The sequence below is a fragment of the Seriola lalandi genome, unplaced genomic scaffold (genome assembly GCF_002814215.2).
Source record: "Seriola lalandi dorsalis isolate HSWRI2012SDOR001 ecotype SW California unplaced genomic scaffold, Sedor1 jcf7180002054885, whole genome shotgun sequence".
Taxonomy (NCBI): Eukaryota; Metazoa; Chordata; class Actinopteri; order Carangiformes; family Carangidae; genus Seriola; species Seriola lalandi.
In genome coordinates this window covers 3593046-3611898 of record NW_019525437.1, presented here as the reverse complement: position 1 = coordinate 3611898, position 18853 = coordinate 3593046, and the positions used below count along the sequence as shown (strand labels likewise).

The window sequence follows — 18853 nt, the reverse complement described above, 5'->3', positions numbered from 1 at the left end:
GGGTGGGGTGGGGGGGGTGATGTCAGGGCCACTGAAACTGACATCACTGACTTCCTCCCTCCTTAGTGACTAATAATTCGAGTGGAGCCGTAGGTAGAGAGGAGGGGCGGCACACAGGTAATGAATGAGCCTTTATCTCTCTCTCTCTCTCTCCACCACAAGTGTGTTGACACACGTAGGGACAGTGTCCAAACACTGTGCACAGAGATGTTCTGGGTGTGGCTGAGAACAGAGGAGTGATGACAACTCATCAGCCTCTGGAGATCTGCACAATGTCTCAATGGCTTCTTTAGTGATGTCCTTGTGTTGGTGTTTTGGAGAGTGATAAACTAAAATCATTTGGGTGTCAAAGAGAGAAGTCATTAGTGGGAATTTATTAATTTGAGCTTTTTCATTTAGTTTTTTACTGAGATTCTGTTATCTTTATCTTTATTCACTAACTGTGATTTTTGTCACAATTACACACTGTACACTAACAATATAAAATAAAATAATATTGTGGTTGTGATATGAGTCACGATTTCAGTTGGAATTTGAAATTGAAAATGAGGATGATGTGATTTGTGTTGAGTCTTGTACCAAACAAGTATATTCCTCTCACATGTGGAGACTATGATTTGTAGGCCGGGGTGTCTCTGTTGAACCACAATGCTTCATTTACGGTCTGTTGTGACACGTTTTACCTTTATCAAAACATTGCAGCTCCTACCATATTGCAATTTCTTTTTTTCTTTAACAATTTGTTTTATCAAATTTTCCAAAATACAGAGCAGTGTACAAGGGAAAACACAGGGGTGAAGCATCAAAGACAATGAAAGAGAAAAATAAAATAATAATAATAAAAATAAATAATTATGAGCTAAAGTAATCCCTTAAGACCAGTCACAGTCAACTGACAGGAGCCATTACAACCATACACAAACATAGGTACATTAGTAAAGTAAATACAAATTCCATACACATATTGCAATTTCAATTAGAGTTTTTTTTAGGTTATTTTTTGGGCAGTTTTTTGCCTTTAATGTGACAGTCACGGCGAGAGAGTGAAAGGAAAGTTGTAGAAGAGAGAGAGAGAGAGAGAGAGAGAGAGAGAGAGAGAGAGAGAGAGCGAGAGAGAGAGGGGGATGACATGCAGCAAAGGGCCCGGGCTGGATACGCACTCAGGTCGCTGCAGAAAGAACTGACCGTGGTATGTGCTCTACCGGGTGAGCCACCTTCAATTATATTTGGGTTCATTGTTCAGCCTTATAACGTATATAATATGTACAATAATGTTTAATGTGCTACTTAGTTAGTTAGTTACTTAGTTAGTATACATAAAATTGATGTTGATCCATCTGTGTCTATTTCCTGAAGCAGGAAGAGTATGGATCGTACTGACAGACAACGATGCAAAGTGTGACGAAAATTGCGCAGTTTATTTGAGTTGGCAAGTTTCCACCACAGTCTATTATGTCTCTGCTTTTTTCTGAGTCTACCGTTTCAGTTTCCCACAGTTTAGTATAAAACATAAAACCGGTTTCCTGCTCAAAAATAAATAAATCTAGTGTGCTTCACTTTGTACGTTTTATGATGAGATGGTAAAACATTCTACAGTTAGCATACAGCATCCAACAGTTCCACATTTGACGTTAACAACACTGAGTATGTGAAATAATTTATAAACTCCATGTTGACTCCGTATTGTCTCTGTACAGTAACACGCATCAGTGGTTACGTAATGCACTCTGTGATTTACTGTACAACCATACCCTGCAGGAATGAGAAAATGTGCCATGGGAGTGTTTCGCGGCCCAACGCGCCAACTCCTCCACCCCCCCTCCCCGTGGGTGACGGGAGTGCACGGACAAACGCCCCGACAGTGTGGCAGCGACAGGGTCACGGCAGGCCCCAGAGGCCTGGGTAAACACTGGCCAATACAGCCAACGCAAGCGCCACACTGGGTTGTGCAAGGCAGCAGCCGTGGGACATCTGGCCACATCACAGCGCAACGTTCCTGCTTTATGAGCAACAACAGCCGTAAGTCTGAGAATAGAAGTGGCAGGAGTAAACCCAGTGGCCCGCTGCAGAAATGCTGACTGCGGAGAAAAGAGGAGAGGACATGAAAATGAAGCAAGACAGAGGAAGAAAGGAGAAAGAGAATGTGTGTTTGTGTGTGTGGCAAGGAGGGAAAGATAGACGCGGAGTGAGAGAGAGGGAGATGAGAAAGAGCTGACCGAGGCCCGAAAGGCCGAGGACGTGTTATCGGGAGGGCAGCGAGCTTTGCCCTTATACGGTCATTGTGTGTACGTGTGGAGAAGGACACAAGCTTCTCTGACTTCACAGTTTCACAGGGATGCTCAATCAGCCCCCTGAGAATTATTTGATTAATTGATCAGTTATAACATCTGTAAAATCTATAAAATAAAGATATTGAGTTTACAAAGGCAGCTGATCTTCATACTTGCGAGGCGGGAAACAGAGAATGTTTTTGCACCGAGAAACTAATAAGTCAACTATTGTTATAGATTAATTTTCTGTTTATCAGCCCTACTTATCTCCATCCCTCTACTCACTTGTAAGCACCACGCTGTGACTGCGTGGACTCATTCTCGATGGCGACCGCACCATCTTTGCTGAAAGCGGCTGTAAACTACAGCCGTTCCCACACCTATCTATCTGTGGTAACCCATTAGGGTTTACTGGCTGACCCCTGACCTCGGCTGGGGTCGTGGCCAGGGCCTTCATTAGGGGATAAATCATAAACACCTGAGCGGCTGACCTGGGTGCAACGCCGGGGCTGCAGTCATGTGGTATTCATTTTGGATCGTGGTGGCGTGTAAATCGGGTTAAAACAGCGCCCGCGACCCTCGGGGCTCAGAGCACATATTAAAAATGTGACCACAACCCACTCACTATGTGTCATAATATGTGTGACTGTATGTGTGTGTGTGTGTGTGTGTGCGTGTATCAGGTAGTTATGAGAAACCTGGCTCCGGCGGTGAATGAATATGACTTTATATAGAGCATGTAATTGAATACTTTTACACAATCCAACGATGGTTTACCTTCTGTTTTACTGCCTTATTGTGGGTTTAGCCTGTTGACACATGACACAATGTTAAATCATGACAAATTCAGCCTTACCTTACCCCCTGTGTTTGGGTAATTTAAACTTGGTTTTGGTTCTATGGCTACACAATTGAGCTTTGTGTACAGAAAACGCTCCACGATGTTATGCTGTGGCTTCAGAGTGAGATTTGATTTCATGACAGAATGTCATTTTGTATTGCTTAACATAAGGCGTGTATTTTAAATAACTAGTCACTGTGTCTCAGTACCTTTCCTACACACCTGATGATGATTCCTGTTTACCTGCTCTATTTATTAAAAAGTCTGAACCTTGAATATTCTTTTATTTATTGAAGTTTTTGACTGTAAAAAAAAAAAAAGGCCTTGGCATAAATTTCTGATGAACTTTTTATAGATTTTTATTCGTTAGATATATTTTGTAAGTGAAACTATAAAGATCAAGCTGTAGGGGAGAGCAGGGCCGAATGAAACACATGTGTGGTCTGTGGATACCAGGTGTCATTTTGCACAAATGTGGAGCGATTGTTAAAATATGACTTTGACCTAAAGTTGTCTGTGGTGGGACAGAAGTATGAACATGAATTGTTTATGTTATTCTTGTTTCTGTTAAAACTGTCTGACATTGTCCTTCTTAATATGTAGTTGCAAACATATTTTTTCATTTATCTTACATAAAAATATTAAGTTTAATCTTTAGAACATACGGCTTGGTACGACATGTCAGACGCATGCTTTAATAAATGCCGTAACACACACAGTGACTGCATTAGCGGCAGGACCAAATTAAAGCAGCTGTTTCACTCAGACAGTGACTCCTGACAGTTAAAATCTGATTTGCTTCTATACTGGAAAACTCCAACATTGCACTTGCAACTTCTGGATCTGTTAAAGTCTGAATTCATCTGTCATAAGATCACGTCAATGAAACAATGAACACAACTTGTCATTCAGAAATAAATGCCGTGTGAGGGAATTTACTTCCTGACGTATCTAAACAATATGTCACACAAGCAGTGCTGACGCAGTTTGCCACATCTGACTTGTATGGGCTCGGAGGAACTCACTGTGCTCTGTTCGTCCCTGCGCTCCTCTAGTCTGTTTAAACTCTGTGTAAAGTAATGTGATTCCTCCATGATCATTACAGGAGTACGTTCATTTAAAAATTCCTTTTTTATGAATTTAATCAAAACAATGCATGTTAGTGTTTTCTCCTCTGTCACTATCAGATGTTGCAACGACAGCGACAACTTCCACAATAGGGTCGGACACAAAGCAAACAAAGCAGAGAGCGTGTCGTGCTGTGAGCTCACCTCTCCTCGGGCTCTCGTGGTTAAAGAGGATCCCGTTGACAGCGAACATGTTGTAGGCCTCTCGAAAGTTCACCACGATCCAGTAGGCGTAAAGCTTCGCCGCACCTGGGGATGAGAGGTGGAGGAGGACGGGAACAGAGGAGAGCAAAGAGAGAGAAATGTATTTGTACCACATCACACAGAACCCAACACAGCTTTTCAGATTCACAGTGGCAGACTTGTTCTCACTGATGTGACGATTTTTATTCACGCAATCGACAAATAAAACCTTCAGGCGGCCGCTCAGTGTTAGAGTTGTTGTGACACTGTAAGCAGAGATAGAATCACTGGTCCTGTCTTCTCAAAGCTGCAGACACAGAGAGGCCATAAAAGAGAGACAGATTCTACACTACACTACATGTCAAAGTTGAACACAGCGGTACCGCAGATCATATTTCACCATCAGGGACGAGGAACCTCAGACTCCTGCTGATTGACCAAAAGCAGGCTTGTACAAAAAGTTCTCTTTTTTTTTTTCCCTCACCATCTTCCTCCTCCTCCTCCTCCTCCTCCTCCCTTCTGTGATGAGGGGAATACCAGAGCAAGAGAAAGGAGGCGCCCATTGATTAAGCCGTGAGGTCAGGATGTACGCGCTAGAGGTGAAGGGAGGTTGCCGCGGCAACCCCCCTGCCACCTCTCGCCTCCCCGCCTTTTCCCTGAGTCTAATTAATGAAGGAGCAGCCCTCCTCATGATGGTATGCGCCTCCCATGCAGCCTCAGATTGAGTGCTGACAGATGGGGAAAGTGTCAGTGAGGAGAGCATTTAGACAACAGAGAACATGAAACCTGATCGCTCCCACACGTGTACAGCCTACGTGTGTGTGTGTGTGTGTGTGTGTGTGTTGAAAGTGAGTGCTGAGTGCTGTGGATATAAAGGTGTCTTTGTTAAAACGAGAGCCACTCCAGTCCTCAGTCAGACGTTTGGCCTCGGGGTGTGTGGAGAGCTCAAACGCTGCCTGAGCACTGAAGCCCCCCTCTATTCACACCCACACACACACACACACTCACACACATACACACAAATGTGCACGCGCACACACAAACACACTCAAAGAAAAAGCGCTGGTATCCAACAATCTGTACACCCTTACAAGGCCATACACATTTGTCTTGACAAATGGTGCAAGGTAGAAAATGTTAGGTAATCTGTGAGTGTGTTTCCATGTGGATCCACATCAACATGACGTCGCCACGTGTTATTACCGTAAGGTGAGCGAGGGTAGAAGGGAGTGGTTTCCTTCTGAGGGATCTCCTGGACTTTGCCGTACAGCTCGCTGGTGGAGGCCTGGTAGAACTTGACGCTGTTGGTCAGACCGCACGTGTTTATGGCGTCCAACAGACGGAGCGTGCCCACGCCGTCCACGTTAGCGGTGTACTCGGCCAAATCAAAGGAGACCTAAGAAAGAGGGAAGAGGGGGAAAAAAAAGAGACGGAGAGATTATTAAGGGAGCTGTTCATATACATTCTGCAGAGGATTTGTAATATTTGATGCACAGTCTAGAAAAGAGACAAAATATCTGGAGTCAAGTCTTTTGGTACCAAATGAAGACTTGAGACGTGACTTAAGAAAACAAAAGTCTCAAGTTTTACCTGGTGACATCACAGAATCACACTTAGTTATTCTCAAAACAACCTTTTACATGTTGTTTTATCAGCAGACGGTTTTTCCGTTGCAGTTTTGCGCAAAATAGAAGCAAATTATTTATGTATCTTAAAGGTCGATAACACACAGGTGCGACTGGCCTGTGTTTCCATTCAGTGACTAGAGCTGGGTTTTCTCCTCTCGCGATATCACTCCAATTAAACATGGCGACGACAGATTGTCTGCCTCTCGGTCAGAACTGGCTCCCCGGGGCCTGATACGGCAGGAGCCACGACTTGAATGTTAAAAAAAAAGTGTTTCAATTTTTCTATTTTGTTGAATTATTGCTTTGTCGACTCGTCTGAAAAACAACATTCATGTGAGCGTCTAAGTTTCTGAGAGACGTTTGAGAGTTTCCACATGTTTCCATTACTCATTTTTAACTTTGTAATTTCAAATTGTGCATGAAGCAGGTTAATGGAAACGCACCTGCTGATCAGCATGAAGCGAGCTGCAAGATGTGGAGCTGAAATTTTCAGATATGACTTCAGGCTCAGTCTTTCGTACGGGCAATTTTAAATGGATTTCTTGTTTTTGTTTATTGCTAATGCATTTTCTAACCATCCACGCTTTGTTTCTGACTAGTTCTAGAGTCATTTTATTCAACGAATTCCTGACTTAATTTATTAAAACAGTTACTAAAATCTCTTATATCTTCACTTCTGCCACTGTTAAATGTAGAGGTTATAGTGCTGTCAGCCAATCACAGTCCACTTTTGGAACTGTTTTGTCTGCAAGTAGCAATTATTGTCATTATCAATTCATCTTTTGATTATTTTTTCGACAAATTAATTGTATCAAATTAAAGTGAAAATAGTGAAAAACACAAATCTCACATTGCTTGTCTTTTCTCCAACTCACATGCTGTGTATAAACAAAGCAGAAAGGCAGCAGCACATGTTGTTGATGAGCCAATTGGCTAATTGATTAATTGTTTCAGCACAAGACTCAAGTTTTTGAATTAATCTGATCCATGTTCTTTTGGATTATCAACAAATATTGTAGGTTAATTGCTCAGCAAAGGTCACAGGGTCACATGAAAACTGTCTTCAATCACACGTTTCACAGAGTCATCAACACCCCCACCCCCCACCCCACCCCTCCAGCAGAAGGTGGGAGGCGACAGTGGTGCAAAAACTTGAGTGGGGGAATGTGTTGTTTCTGGAGTCCATCAGAGCCCATCACAAAGCTCATAACTCAAACTTAACACTCCAACTCCCAGAATGCCTGTTTCCACTGCTGCGAGCCAAGAGGGGAGGGAACTCAATGAACACTGGAGGGGGGAGGGAATTAAATTTAAATTAGAAATGGATGTGCGTGTGCATGTGTGTGAGACACTGTGTACTTGGACTGTGTGCGCTTGTGCGAGCGCCAGCTTGGCCTCAGGCTCCCAATCAGGCGTGACGGTTAAAAGCCGTGCTGGTTAGTGGTCACCACACCTGGAGCAAGCAGCGTGAGCCACGTCTGTGCAGAGGAAACGTTTTGGCCCTTTAGTGCTTCCACACCAGAGCTGCGCGCAACGGCCAGATAAAGACCCCTTATTTAAAGCCGGGACCCAAGAACACTGGGCCTCTATTCCACTCATACACACACACACACACACACATGCACTGACACACATACACAGTGAGCAGGTTTGATCAGGGTCAATTACACTCCGCAGCTCAGTGTAATTACCTGTGACGCTCCACTCAGGCTTTTACTTTGCATTCTGGCATTTTCATTTACATCATTTACAAGAGAAAAGTGCAGAGGCGCTTTATATACTGAGACGTACTGTAAGTTACATAATGACGTTTTCTACAGCATTCATATAAAAACACAAGGGGTTAGACACAGTGACAGCAACACCTACTGTACAAAACAGAATCCAACCCGAAAATTTATCAGAGTTGAGAATAAACATTTCTCAGATGCTCAATTTCAAAGAAAACCATTATATGTTCAGCCATGATTTATGAATCATCGTTAGCTTGAATTTATTCACTGATTCGTTTAGCATTTTCTGGTATAATTCAGAATTCATTCGTTCCATCAGTGAATTCTGGGCCAGGAAGTCGTCCGGGCCCAGATGCAACAAAACAGGCCCAAACCATGACACCACCACCAACATGTCTCACAGATGGATCAGGTTCTTATGCTGGAATGCAGGTTTTTTTTTTCCTCTCTCAGAACACAATGCTTCTCATTTAAACCAGAAACTTCTATTTTGGTCTCATGAGTCCACAAAACATTTTTTCCAATAGACTTCTGGCTTGTAAACGTGATCCTGAGCAAACTGCAGACGGGCAGCAATGTTCTTTTTGGAGGGTCTCCTCGCAACCCTGACATGCACACCGTTGTATTTGATGTTCTCCTGATGGTGGACTCATAAACGTGAGAACATGAATGTTTATAGGTTACCTTGGGTTCCTCTGTGGCCACGCAGACTATTGTACACCTCGTCTTCAGGTCTTTCATTTCCTACATTTTTACATAATCCAATACAATGGTCCAAACTCTTTAGAGAAAGAAATCTTTGTTCATGCCATAATAGACTTAGATAGATCCCTGTTCTCTTAAAGCTCCATACAGTCTAAAGGTAAATGTCCATGTGTTTGATTATAGATCAGGTCTAGGTTCTATATTAATACTGTGAAAGTATCAAACCGCTCAGTCCATAGAGAAATGCACACAGCCTGTATTCAGACACTGAGCCTTGAAACCAGCCGTCAGGACTTCTGGAACTTTGTGATGTCACAACATAACAGTCACTGCTCTCAGCCATGTCCCAAACTCCGCCCACCTGGACCCACCATCAAAAACCTTGCAGGATTTGGTTTCTCTGAGTGTTTACCTGAAATCTGCTTTATTTTTATTGGACCACTCAGAAAATCAGCCAATCAGAAGAGAGGTTCAAAGCCTCTCCTCTCCCCCTCCTCCCCATCCTCCCCCTCATCCTGGAGAGTCGCATACTTTAGCCACTCACAGATCTGAAATATTGGATTTTTTTCCTCAATAATAATAAGTGACCAAGTGTAAGTGTGTGTTTTTGTCTCATTTGTTTAATTGGGTTCTGTTTATCTACTTTAAGGACTTCCAAGCACCACTGTCATGAAATCCTCAGGTCAACCTTCAGTTCTTCCTCCTCCACTGTGCTGAGCCCCTCCTCCACCTCTTTTTCCTTGCACATTTCTCCTCCTGCTCTGTCACTTTTCTCTCTCTCTCTCCTCCGTCCTGGTGTGCGAGTCTGTCCATTCCCCATTTTTCCTTCACCAACAAGGTCTACAACACACATGCGCACACACGCGCACACACGCGCACACGCACGCACACACACACACACATACACACATACACACTACCACACAGACACAGACTCCGGGTATCAAAACCAGCTGAGAGGGGCAGGGTCCAGGACGCCTTGACAACTTAAATCAAACAAATTGCCTTAATGCCTCCATTCTCTGTCATTATGTAAGGCCGGGGCCTGAGCGCTGACGTTTTAAAGGCCAGACGTTTGTGTTCATCAGCGTGTGTGTGTCTGTGTATATGTGGTGTGTGTTTATGTGTGTGTGTCTGTCTAGGGGTTGGCTGCTGGGGCCCCTCGGTCGACCTGGCAGATATTGTTCTGTTCTGGGAAGCCAGCCAGGCTCTGTCAGCATTGGGGGTCCGCCGCCGAGCAAATATCCCGACCCGAAAAAAGCGATCGGTTTAAAAAAAGGTTCTAAATGTGCAGGATATACGTGCCGCATTTGGTGGTTTCGTTTCTTTCCTGCTCACACAAGGCCTGTTGAAATGCATGCCTGAAACTGGGGAATGTGACCCTGTACGTGTGTGTGTGGGGAATGTGTGTGTGTGTGTGTGTGGGTGTGTATGTGTGCGTTCACACAGACGAAAGTGTCAGTGTGTGTCTTGACAGATGTATAAATATGATCTACTTTAAATCAGCCGTGGCCTCTCTCTGCATACCTGCATGGACTTCATTATGGAATTATATGGAGGAATTAAGTTGTATATAAACAGCGGAGGAAGAAACGTAGTAGAACGTGTTTTATTGTGTGTTCAGAAAAAAAAAAAGGAATTCACTCAAGAATAATAAAACAAAAACAGCTGAAATGATCTGAATCCACTGAAGTAAGTTCACTTTAAAAATATGGAATTAAAAAGACAGAAGAACGAGGCTTTTGTCACACTTGCATGTGATTTGAATGGATTTAACCAGTTTCAAATTTTTACTATTGAATAATTGAATAAAAAATATTTGCCCATCAGAAAGTTGTGTCCCAGTTCAGGGGTCACACCTTTCACAGGCTGCATTTGAAGAACGATCGCGTCACAGTGGCGTGACTAGACTGTCCCATTTCAAAGGCTCCGTCAAAGGCGGCCGAGAAGTGCGTCCTTCTTTTCCTAGGCAACAAAGGATCCACCTGTTGGATCCCAACAGGTATCCCAAGATTCTTTGCACACCAAAAATGAAAATAAAATGGCAGCTAACAACACCAACAGAGAGTCTGATGATCACACTGTTAAATGTCAATATTGGGTTTCAGCTCAGTTCAATCGTTGTTGTGAAAAAAAGTTACATGTTGTCAAGGTTGCCGGGGCGACAGGAGCCGGGCACATCTGGCGACGTAAAGCAAAAATCTACTGTGTGTCAGAGTCCCTCATTTTGATTCTGTCTTCGCAGTCTATGACAGCTACAAAGGGCCACACCTTCGTAGACGGCGTCCTCCGAAGGATGCGGCCCCTGAGTTGGGACACAGCAAATATATAAACAGTTAATATGGGACAGATTTCCTTTAATCCCAAGGTTTTAGGCTTGATGTTGGTAGATAATAGGTAGATAATTATATGTAAAAGTGCAAGTTTGAATAGAATTTAGAAAATAGCTGTGTCCCTAATTAAGATTGAATGAATAATGATGATAACAATAATAATAATAATAAAATTTATAATAATGAACTTTATTTGTATTGCAGTTTTCATAGAGGATGCAGCTCAAAGTGCTTTTGACAAATATAAAAGAATGAATGGATAAAATATACATGATGTGTAAACTGATATTCTCTACTGTCAGCTATGAGCCTTATGTGTGCATTTCTCCCTGCTGAGGTGAGTAAAGGTAATGAGCACGTTCTTGGATTCACTTTTGATTTATAAAAATAAGATTTAAAAAAAAATTCCACCCAGATTATTTATTCTAGATTTTTAAAATTCAATTTATGTACCAGTTTTTTAATGCTTAAAGTAAGACAAGTATAGTTAAGAACTTTTTTTTTTTATTAATTAATTTTTTATTATGACCGAAAACAATAACCCCTGCAGAACATCTGCCTGCAGGTCTGAACAAACAGCAGCTTCGCCCTCCTTAGTGATGCAAAAGAAAAAAAGATTGTACAAAGAGCGCTTCACCGAGGTTTCGTGTCCGCAGGGGAAAGTGGGGTCCATCATGCAGATGATTGACACTGTAGTTGAGTTGATGAAGGCAGAGTAATTGATCCGTCTGGCGGTGCGTGGGTTGCCACCACAATAAAACCGTGATGCAGCAGATTGATGACCTCTGAGGCGGCGCGTCATCATGCCTCAGATTCCAGAGAAATTAGAGGAGAAACTGGTGAAAGCAGCTGAAGCGCCCCTCTCTGAGCACTACGGTCTTGTTACTGCTTAGCCTCGTTTTCAAACACTGAAACTCCGGCGCATTCCTACCAACCACAAACACCCAAATAAAGAAAAACGCCCTGGAGGTGAAGACGACAGAGAGAAGGAGAGGTTGGTATGGAGGAGAAGAAAAGTAGAAACAGCCAGAGAGAATGTGTGTGTGTGTGTGTGTGTGTGTGTGTGTGTGTGTGTGTGTGTGTGTGTGTATGTGCATGTGCAAGGGTGGGGGTTTGTGGAGAAAAACCACAGTCAATTACACCTTTACTCATCACATTACAGGCCAACTGAAATTAGAGCAGTCGTGTGTTAACAGGGCAAAGACAAACAGACTGAATTCCCTCCAGGAGAGAGAAGTTTAGACCCGACCTGGCAACCCACGCACCGCCAGACAGATCAATTACTCTGCTTTCATCAACTCAACTACAGTGTCACTCATCTGCATGATGGAGCCAATGCTATATATGGACCCCACTTTCCCCTGCGGACACGAAACCTCCTCTCAGCGTTTGGATGATCTTTTTTTCTTTTGCATCACTAAGGAGGGCGAAGCTGTTTCACAGTCAGTTCAACTTCTGATTCAGCCAACAACAGCTGCAGCTGCGTTAAGGATGTAACATGCAGTAGCGGCCTGACTACTACTTCGTTAGAAGGACTTTTTGCTTCAGTCTGGCTTCATGAGACGCCGGTTTGCATGGGTTAGGAAAGATCATCTTCAAGGTTGAAAGGAACCAACACCGACTCGTGGCTGGAGTCAGAACGAGAACCACACACACTCTTCATACAACCTCCTATCTCATTTTGTGGCAGTGAAATGCATGAGGCTGATTGTGAGGATGTGTGAATTTTTTTCGTGTTTTTAGGATAAAGTTATTATTATTATTATTATTATTATTATAATTTTTATCTGCAACACACGCACCATTCTGTACCATAGGCTTGGCCCGATAATATCGGATATCGCAATATCCGTGCTTAACTGTATCAAGTTATTAAATTTTGGATATCACCCAAGCCTATTGTACCAGCAATAAAATTGGCTGTTTGCACTATCAAAACATATAAAATGTCTGACAACGTCCATGTTTTGGCTCAGCCAATCAGTTGTCCAGGTGTCTTGCTCTTTATGGAAATCCTGCTTTTTAATTACATATATCTAAGAAAGGAAATAGGCAATAGGAGATCAAGGAGATATTGTGTTCACGAGGCCAAAATGTTTTCTGAGGTCACTGTGACTTTGACCTTTGACCTTTGACTACCAAAATGTAATCAGTTCATCCTTGAGTCCAAATGCATGATGGTTAAAGGTCAACACAACTCACTCCGTTTCTGTGATTTGTAGTTTACAGAACAAGAAAGACTTTAAGGTCGTTCGACATGATTTTGAATTGCTCCACAATTTTCCACATTTTCACAAGGTTCCTGGCGTAGCCGAAGCTACCGTTGCTGTCTGCAGGCCCACACTAACAGCCCACTCTCCAAACACAACTGGATCTCCATCATCATCATCATCATCATCATCATCATGTGTTGCTGTGTTGAGATGAAACTTGAGGGGAAATCTCTCCACCTCCAGTTCTGTCTTGTTGGAGTTGTGTTCATAAACACACACACACACACACACCTGTTAGAAAAACAAAAATGTGGGTTTTTTTCCCCCCTCGCTCTCTGCCTTTCCCTGAGACGCAGACATAAAATGATTCAAAGAAGAAGAGTCTGACAGTGAACAGTGAGTGACAGAGATCAGGACAGAGGCGTGGCTGAAAGACATTGCGTCATCCGGCTGGAGCGTGTGGCGTCTTGTGTTATAAATGATCACAGTCCCCGGCCTACACAGCACGTACCAACATCTGACATGTCAGACGTCACCAGCACCGCAGCCGCAGCCGCTGCTTCCAGACATTACAGGCATGTCAGTGACAGTATACGTACGCACACGTATATACGATCCCCTGTCATGTCAAGAATTCCTGCGTAAACAGGCATTTTGTTCAACAGGTGATATCTGAAGCCTAAATATAGAGGCAGTGGCAAGCGGAAACAATACCAGCCATCTGAAGAGCTTTAATTACAGAGTACACCTGAAGGAAATCCAAACACTGAGTTTATTAATAGAGCCTCTGTTCACCAACGGCTTCCACAATAGCATAGTTCACATGGTTCACATGAGTGGTTTTACTGATAACAGAATACGGATTTATTGCAAACTCTTTTGAATACAAAGGCCGGAAAGACTTTGCAACTTCCTTTTCAAGACGGTTAAGTGGCGTGAACCATTTGGCTAAACAGTTTTACAAAAGCTAAAATTATTCCTGCAGCGGCTGCATAACCACGAGGGAGCTGCACCGCTGAAAATGTCATCATCTGCCAGTGTCCCCAAGCGTCTGTGCAGTCCAAAACGTATAACCGTGAGGCTGCACATGTGAAGATACATTCATCAGTGCAGACAACCATTGTGTGCAAGTTTTCTGTCCATCCCAGATCCACTTTGGAGGTCATCAAACCCCATCGCCAGACAAGAAGATCAATGATGATGATTTAGCAAAAATACGGTTATGAAAGATAATGGCAAATAAACTAGGGTTTAGGTTTAGGCAGCAATACTAATTTAGGAAAGGTCGTGGTCATGGTCTGTGATGGAGGCCAAACTCGCTCCTGCATGAAAGCTGGACACATGGCCTCCGCCACCTGGACCTCCAAACTCTTACTTTCTGTGTCGCTAAATAAAGGGGCACACTGCGTCCAGCACTCAAACTTAGCACTGGATATAAACTGTGAGGTGTGGTATAATCCAATATGAACCTCATTTCAAGGGACTGGGGGCTGGTTTATAGTATCGGGGCTTCAGAAAGAACTATAATACCCCTTTTTCCACCAAAATTATTAGGTATAAGTAAGTTTTATAAACGCGTGTAAGCCTATATTAAATGAAGCCGATTGATCCGTGTAAGACGCTTTGATCTGTGAGTGAGTGCTTTTCAAACTTATGTGCTCACTACAGACGTTACAGCGGGAAAAGGGGTGGAAATTAGGGTGTTCACCCAGGTATTGTGTTTACTTCAATGGAGATCAGAGCCTGAGCCAAAGTATATTAAAAAAAACACGTCTGCTGTGTGTGAATGCAGATTGTTCCCTTTTCCACTGACGACAGAAGCCTGATGTTAGCGGGTTTTTTTGACCAGTGGAAAATTGCTTTTGTGCTTAACTATTTGCATTTCCACTGCGTCTGACGAACTATGAAGATTATGATTATTGAATGGATGAAAACAAAGAAGTAACTGCTGACGAAAAACTGACGAGTCAAACAGCAAATTGAGTTCTATTCATTCATTCATTCATTCATTAGGTGTCCTGTCTGTGTTCTACCTATTTCTTTAGACTCATCACAAGGTCAGATTTCACATAACTTTCTAACATCAATAAACATCACACAGCCTATTGAGTTTGATACAAACCGCACATAAAGATTGTTCCCAACAAGGTGCAAAGATTTCTCAGATCAGGAGGAAGGATAAACCTTCTGACTGAGTAAGTATACAGTACCAGACAACACACTTAACGCCTGGTCAGTAACAGCTGACATTCTGCTGGTAGACGACGATGCCAACTGTTTTTGTACCAAAACAAACATGGACGGCATGCAGCAGCCCGCACTGTTTATATGCGGAGAGTCATTTGTGCTGAAAAGGCCAACACAGAGTATCAGGGACATTGTGGGGCCAGACTACAGTCAGTCCCTGGTTCCTCCAGACAAAATCACAGTTAAAGTTACTGCTGGAAAAGTGCATATAAAGCTGCTCATCTTCACCCTATGAGGCGACAGCTTTTGGACCATTAAAGCTCAGCTTCACTATGGGATGTGTTGGTTGGAAACCGCTGTTCATACAGAGAATGAAATGCACCATTTTCCCCCTCAGTTTCCTCTGGTTGTTTTCTTCATTGTGGCTGCTCAGTGTGTGCACAGTCACAGAATGTGAGGCTGAGCACTGAAATGTTGATCTACTTGAAGAGAGCTTAAAAGATAGGATTAATAAACTAAACATAAGTACTTTATACAGCAACTTCAAGGGCAACAACACTCATTTTTCAAATCTGGGATCTGTACAAGGCATGACATGCACCCACCCACTAATCCCCCCCCATCCCAATGTTGTTCACTCATCGTCGCCATCAGAATCTCAATCTCTGTGCTTTTGTGTCTAATTACAGGCGTCCTCTGCTCGGTTAGTGCGGAGGCTGCTGCAGCTATGGCAATGGACAAATACAAGTCAAACAGATCAGGTGGATCTGAGAGAGACAGATGGAGACGTGGGAGGAGGGGAGGGGGGGAGTAGCGCATGTGTGGAGAGATGTGTGCTGCAGGAGCGTATGTCGGGACAGGTAGACTGAGAGTTGGAGATTGGCTGTCAAACTCTGAAATTATGCAACAGAGTCTGGAAAGTCCCCGTCTGCCTCCTGGGCGCTCTCCACTCTACCTCTCCAGCTCCTTCTCTCTTTTTTTTTTCTCTGCACCGTTCTCTCCCCAGATGGCATCGATGTGAACAGGTGGTGGCCAGCGTGTCCATCACCGCTCCGCCTCTCAGGGCACCAAAATGTGTCCGAGCCAATGCAATCAGCCCGTGGTCCAAAACTCCATAATTCTCCTCTGATTGATTTCCCAGCACCACTGCCATGTCACAATGAGCTTCGACGTGAGTGACATAACTTTATTGAAACCTCTCAAACCACTGCAGACAAGTCATTGTTCGACCAAAATACGTGGAAAAAACCGCTTCTGTGTTCCAATATTGTCCTCCTTGAGCTGTAAGCTTCATCCTTTGACTGTATTTTGGCACAAAACAAAATTTTGGGGATAAAATGATCATATGGTGAAGCAGTGAGAAGGCTGACTATGCTGGAGGAATAGTTTCTGCTGACTTTCTCATACTTTCTTTGACCGCTAGCTGACTTAAAATGCTGAAATTAATGATTATTTTCATTTTGTCATCTATAGAAAAATAGTAAGAAATGCTCCTTACACTATCCCAGAGTCTAAAGTGATGTCTTAAAAAGCCAAAAGCCAAAGATAATCAATTCATAGTGATATGAAAAGGAGAAAAAGCAGCAAATCTTTGTGAAGCTGGAACTGGTGATTCCTAAACAGCCCCCATTCAGTCCTGTAGTTTGATACTTAAAAGATGGGGATGGGTGTCAGAGTTTCTACTATGAATAATCAATAAACATTCGCAAAGAGGAGAAAGAATCTCAAAAGGCAAGAGACAAGGAAATCTGATCAGTGTGAAGAAGTGTTTCTAGGCGAGCAGACGGCCGAGGTGCAGCCGTACACCCCATTCCATTAGCATTGGATAAGAGCTCCTGGAATAGAGCCTGTCTGGAAAAGTCAATCAAGAGGAGAAGAAGCCCTTCATTCCTCCCTTCCCTCAATCGCCTGATCTACCCTGCAGACATTCACCAACCAATCAATCACTGCTGCCTCACACACATAAACACACGTGTAAACATGGCAACAGGTCTCGATGCAGCGGGTTGCGGTCATGCCCCGTGGCTGTGGGGAGCAATCGCTTCTACACCGACACACACATGAATACGCAGGTAGAAACACCTCTGTTGTCAGAGAGAGACCGAGTGCGAGGCCACACTGCATCCGTCCACACTGGAGAGAATCGATAGATGGAAGATCTGATCACAGGTCATTAATGCTACCGGTTAATCAAGGCAAACAATAATCCCTGCGCTCCTGATCTGAGGTCCTCTAGAGCCTAGATCGTCTGATGATCTACACTGAAACAAAATGAGAGATGAAAACCGGGTGCATGCAACATCACTGTTTCAGAAAACATTCATGATTCCTGAACAAACGACAATGAGAAACCAGTAATTTAAAGTAAATCCACTCTATTTTTGTACAGCACTGTTTCCAGGGATGGCAGAACAAATGGAAGCAGAAATGTTTCTAGATTTATTTTCGTTAGTTCAATATTTGTCTATATACAAAAATAATGCACAGACAATTCAAATTTAAAACTATCCAAAACATGAACTGGTCATAGAGAAGAAAAAGAAGAAACGCCACATTCATAAGAAAAATCAAATATGATTTTGTTTTTTGTTTTTTAAAAAGAAAAAAATGAAGGATAAATAATGAAGATTGTAAAACACCAATTACATAAGTAAATTATGTTGGAGATCAAAATCATATCTGTTGGTTAGATATTATTTGCATATATTCAAATCCCCCATGTATACATACATATACATACGTACATGAACATGTTTATTAGGACCAAAGCACCTTTTGATCCATCTGCTAATCAGCCTCTCTGTCTATAGATTGATCCTTTGATCCATAAAGCATCAGACAGCGGCGGAAAATTACACTTCATATCACAATTTCCCAAAGCTGAAGGTGACACCCCCGAGGTGCCGGTTTCACTCGACCAAAACCCAAAGACGTTCATCTTAACATCACATTTGTAATTGTTTCCAATGTGCTGTTAAACTGTATGTGTGTGTGTGTGTGTGTGTGTGTGTGTGTGTGTGTGTGTGGGGTAGTAAATTGTGAGTTTTGCTACTTCTGTAAAAGTGGAGTTATTCTGACTTAAGGAATTTACTTTAGTTTGTTTGATTAGCACTGGTGCAATAATCTTAAATGGACTGAATTTAATACAAGTGGTGAACTGTGCGGGGAATCTTTTTTTTTTCTTTCTATTGAAGATTCATGTTTGTACGTTTCACCTGTGAGAGGCCTCTAAACATCTCACACATCACAAGACCTGAAAACCTAAAAAGGTTTACTCAAAACTCTTTTTCATGACACATAGGATGACAACTGAAAACCTACAGCATCCTAAACATGAGATAACATCTCTCTTTCTTCTCCCTCCCTCCCTCCCTCCCCCCCTCTCTCTGGGTGTCTTTCCTCGCACTCTCTATCAGCTGTCCAGGTCCAGATGACTTCAAAGTAAGAGCTCAGAGGAGAGGTGAGGACGGACCTCCCATATCTGAGACCCCCTGCCAGGACCAAACCAGTCCCCCCTTACACCTCTAACTTCCACCACCACCCCCCCCACCCAGCTCCAGCTGCTGCTCCTGCTGCTGTTGGCCCTCCATTTGGCTGCAATCAGCATCATCTGTGATTAGAGTAGGTGGGGGG

The 18853-nt window shown here is 43.1% G+C and overlaps 1 protein-coding gene across 1 annotated transcript in view; it reads right to left on the bottom strand.

Moving 5' to 3' along the window:
- The window catches only part of gmds (GDP-mannose 4,6-dehydratase), a 181063-nt gene that overhangs the window by 111994 nt on the left and 50216 nt on the right, over positions 1 to 18853 (bottom strand). The window contains exons 5-6 of the mRNA XM_023428985.2: positions 5625 to 5817; positions 4383 to 4487 (exon numbers count right to left, since the gene is read on the bottom strand). Of these exons, the coding sequence (XP_023284753.1) occupies positions 4383 to 4487; positions 5625 to 5817 (298 nt within the window). The remainder of the gene's footprint in view (positions 1 to 4382; positions 4488 to 5624; positions 5818 to 18853) is intronic.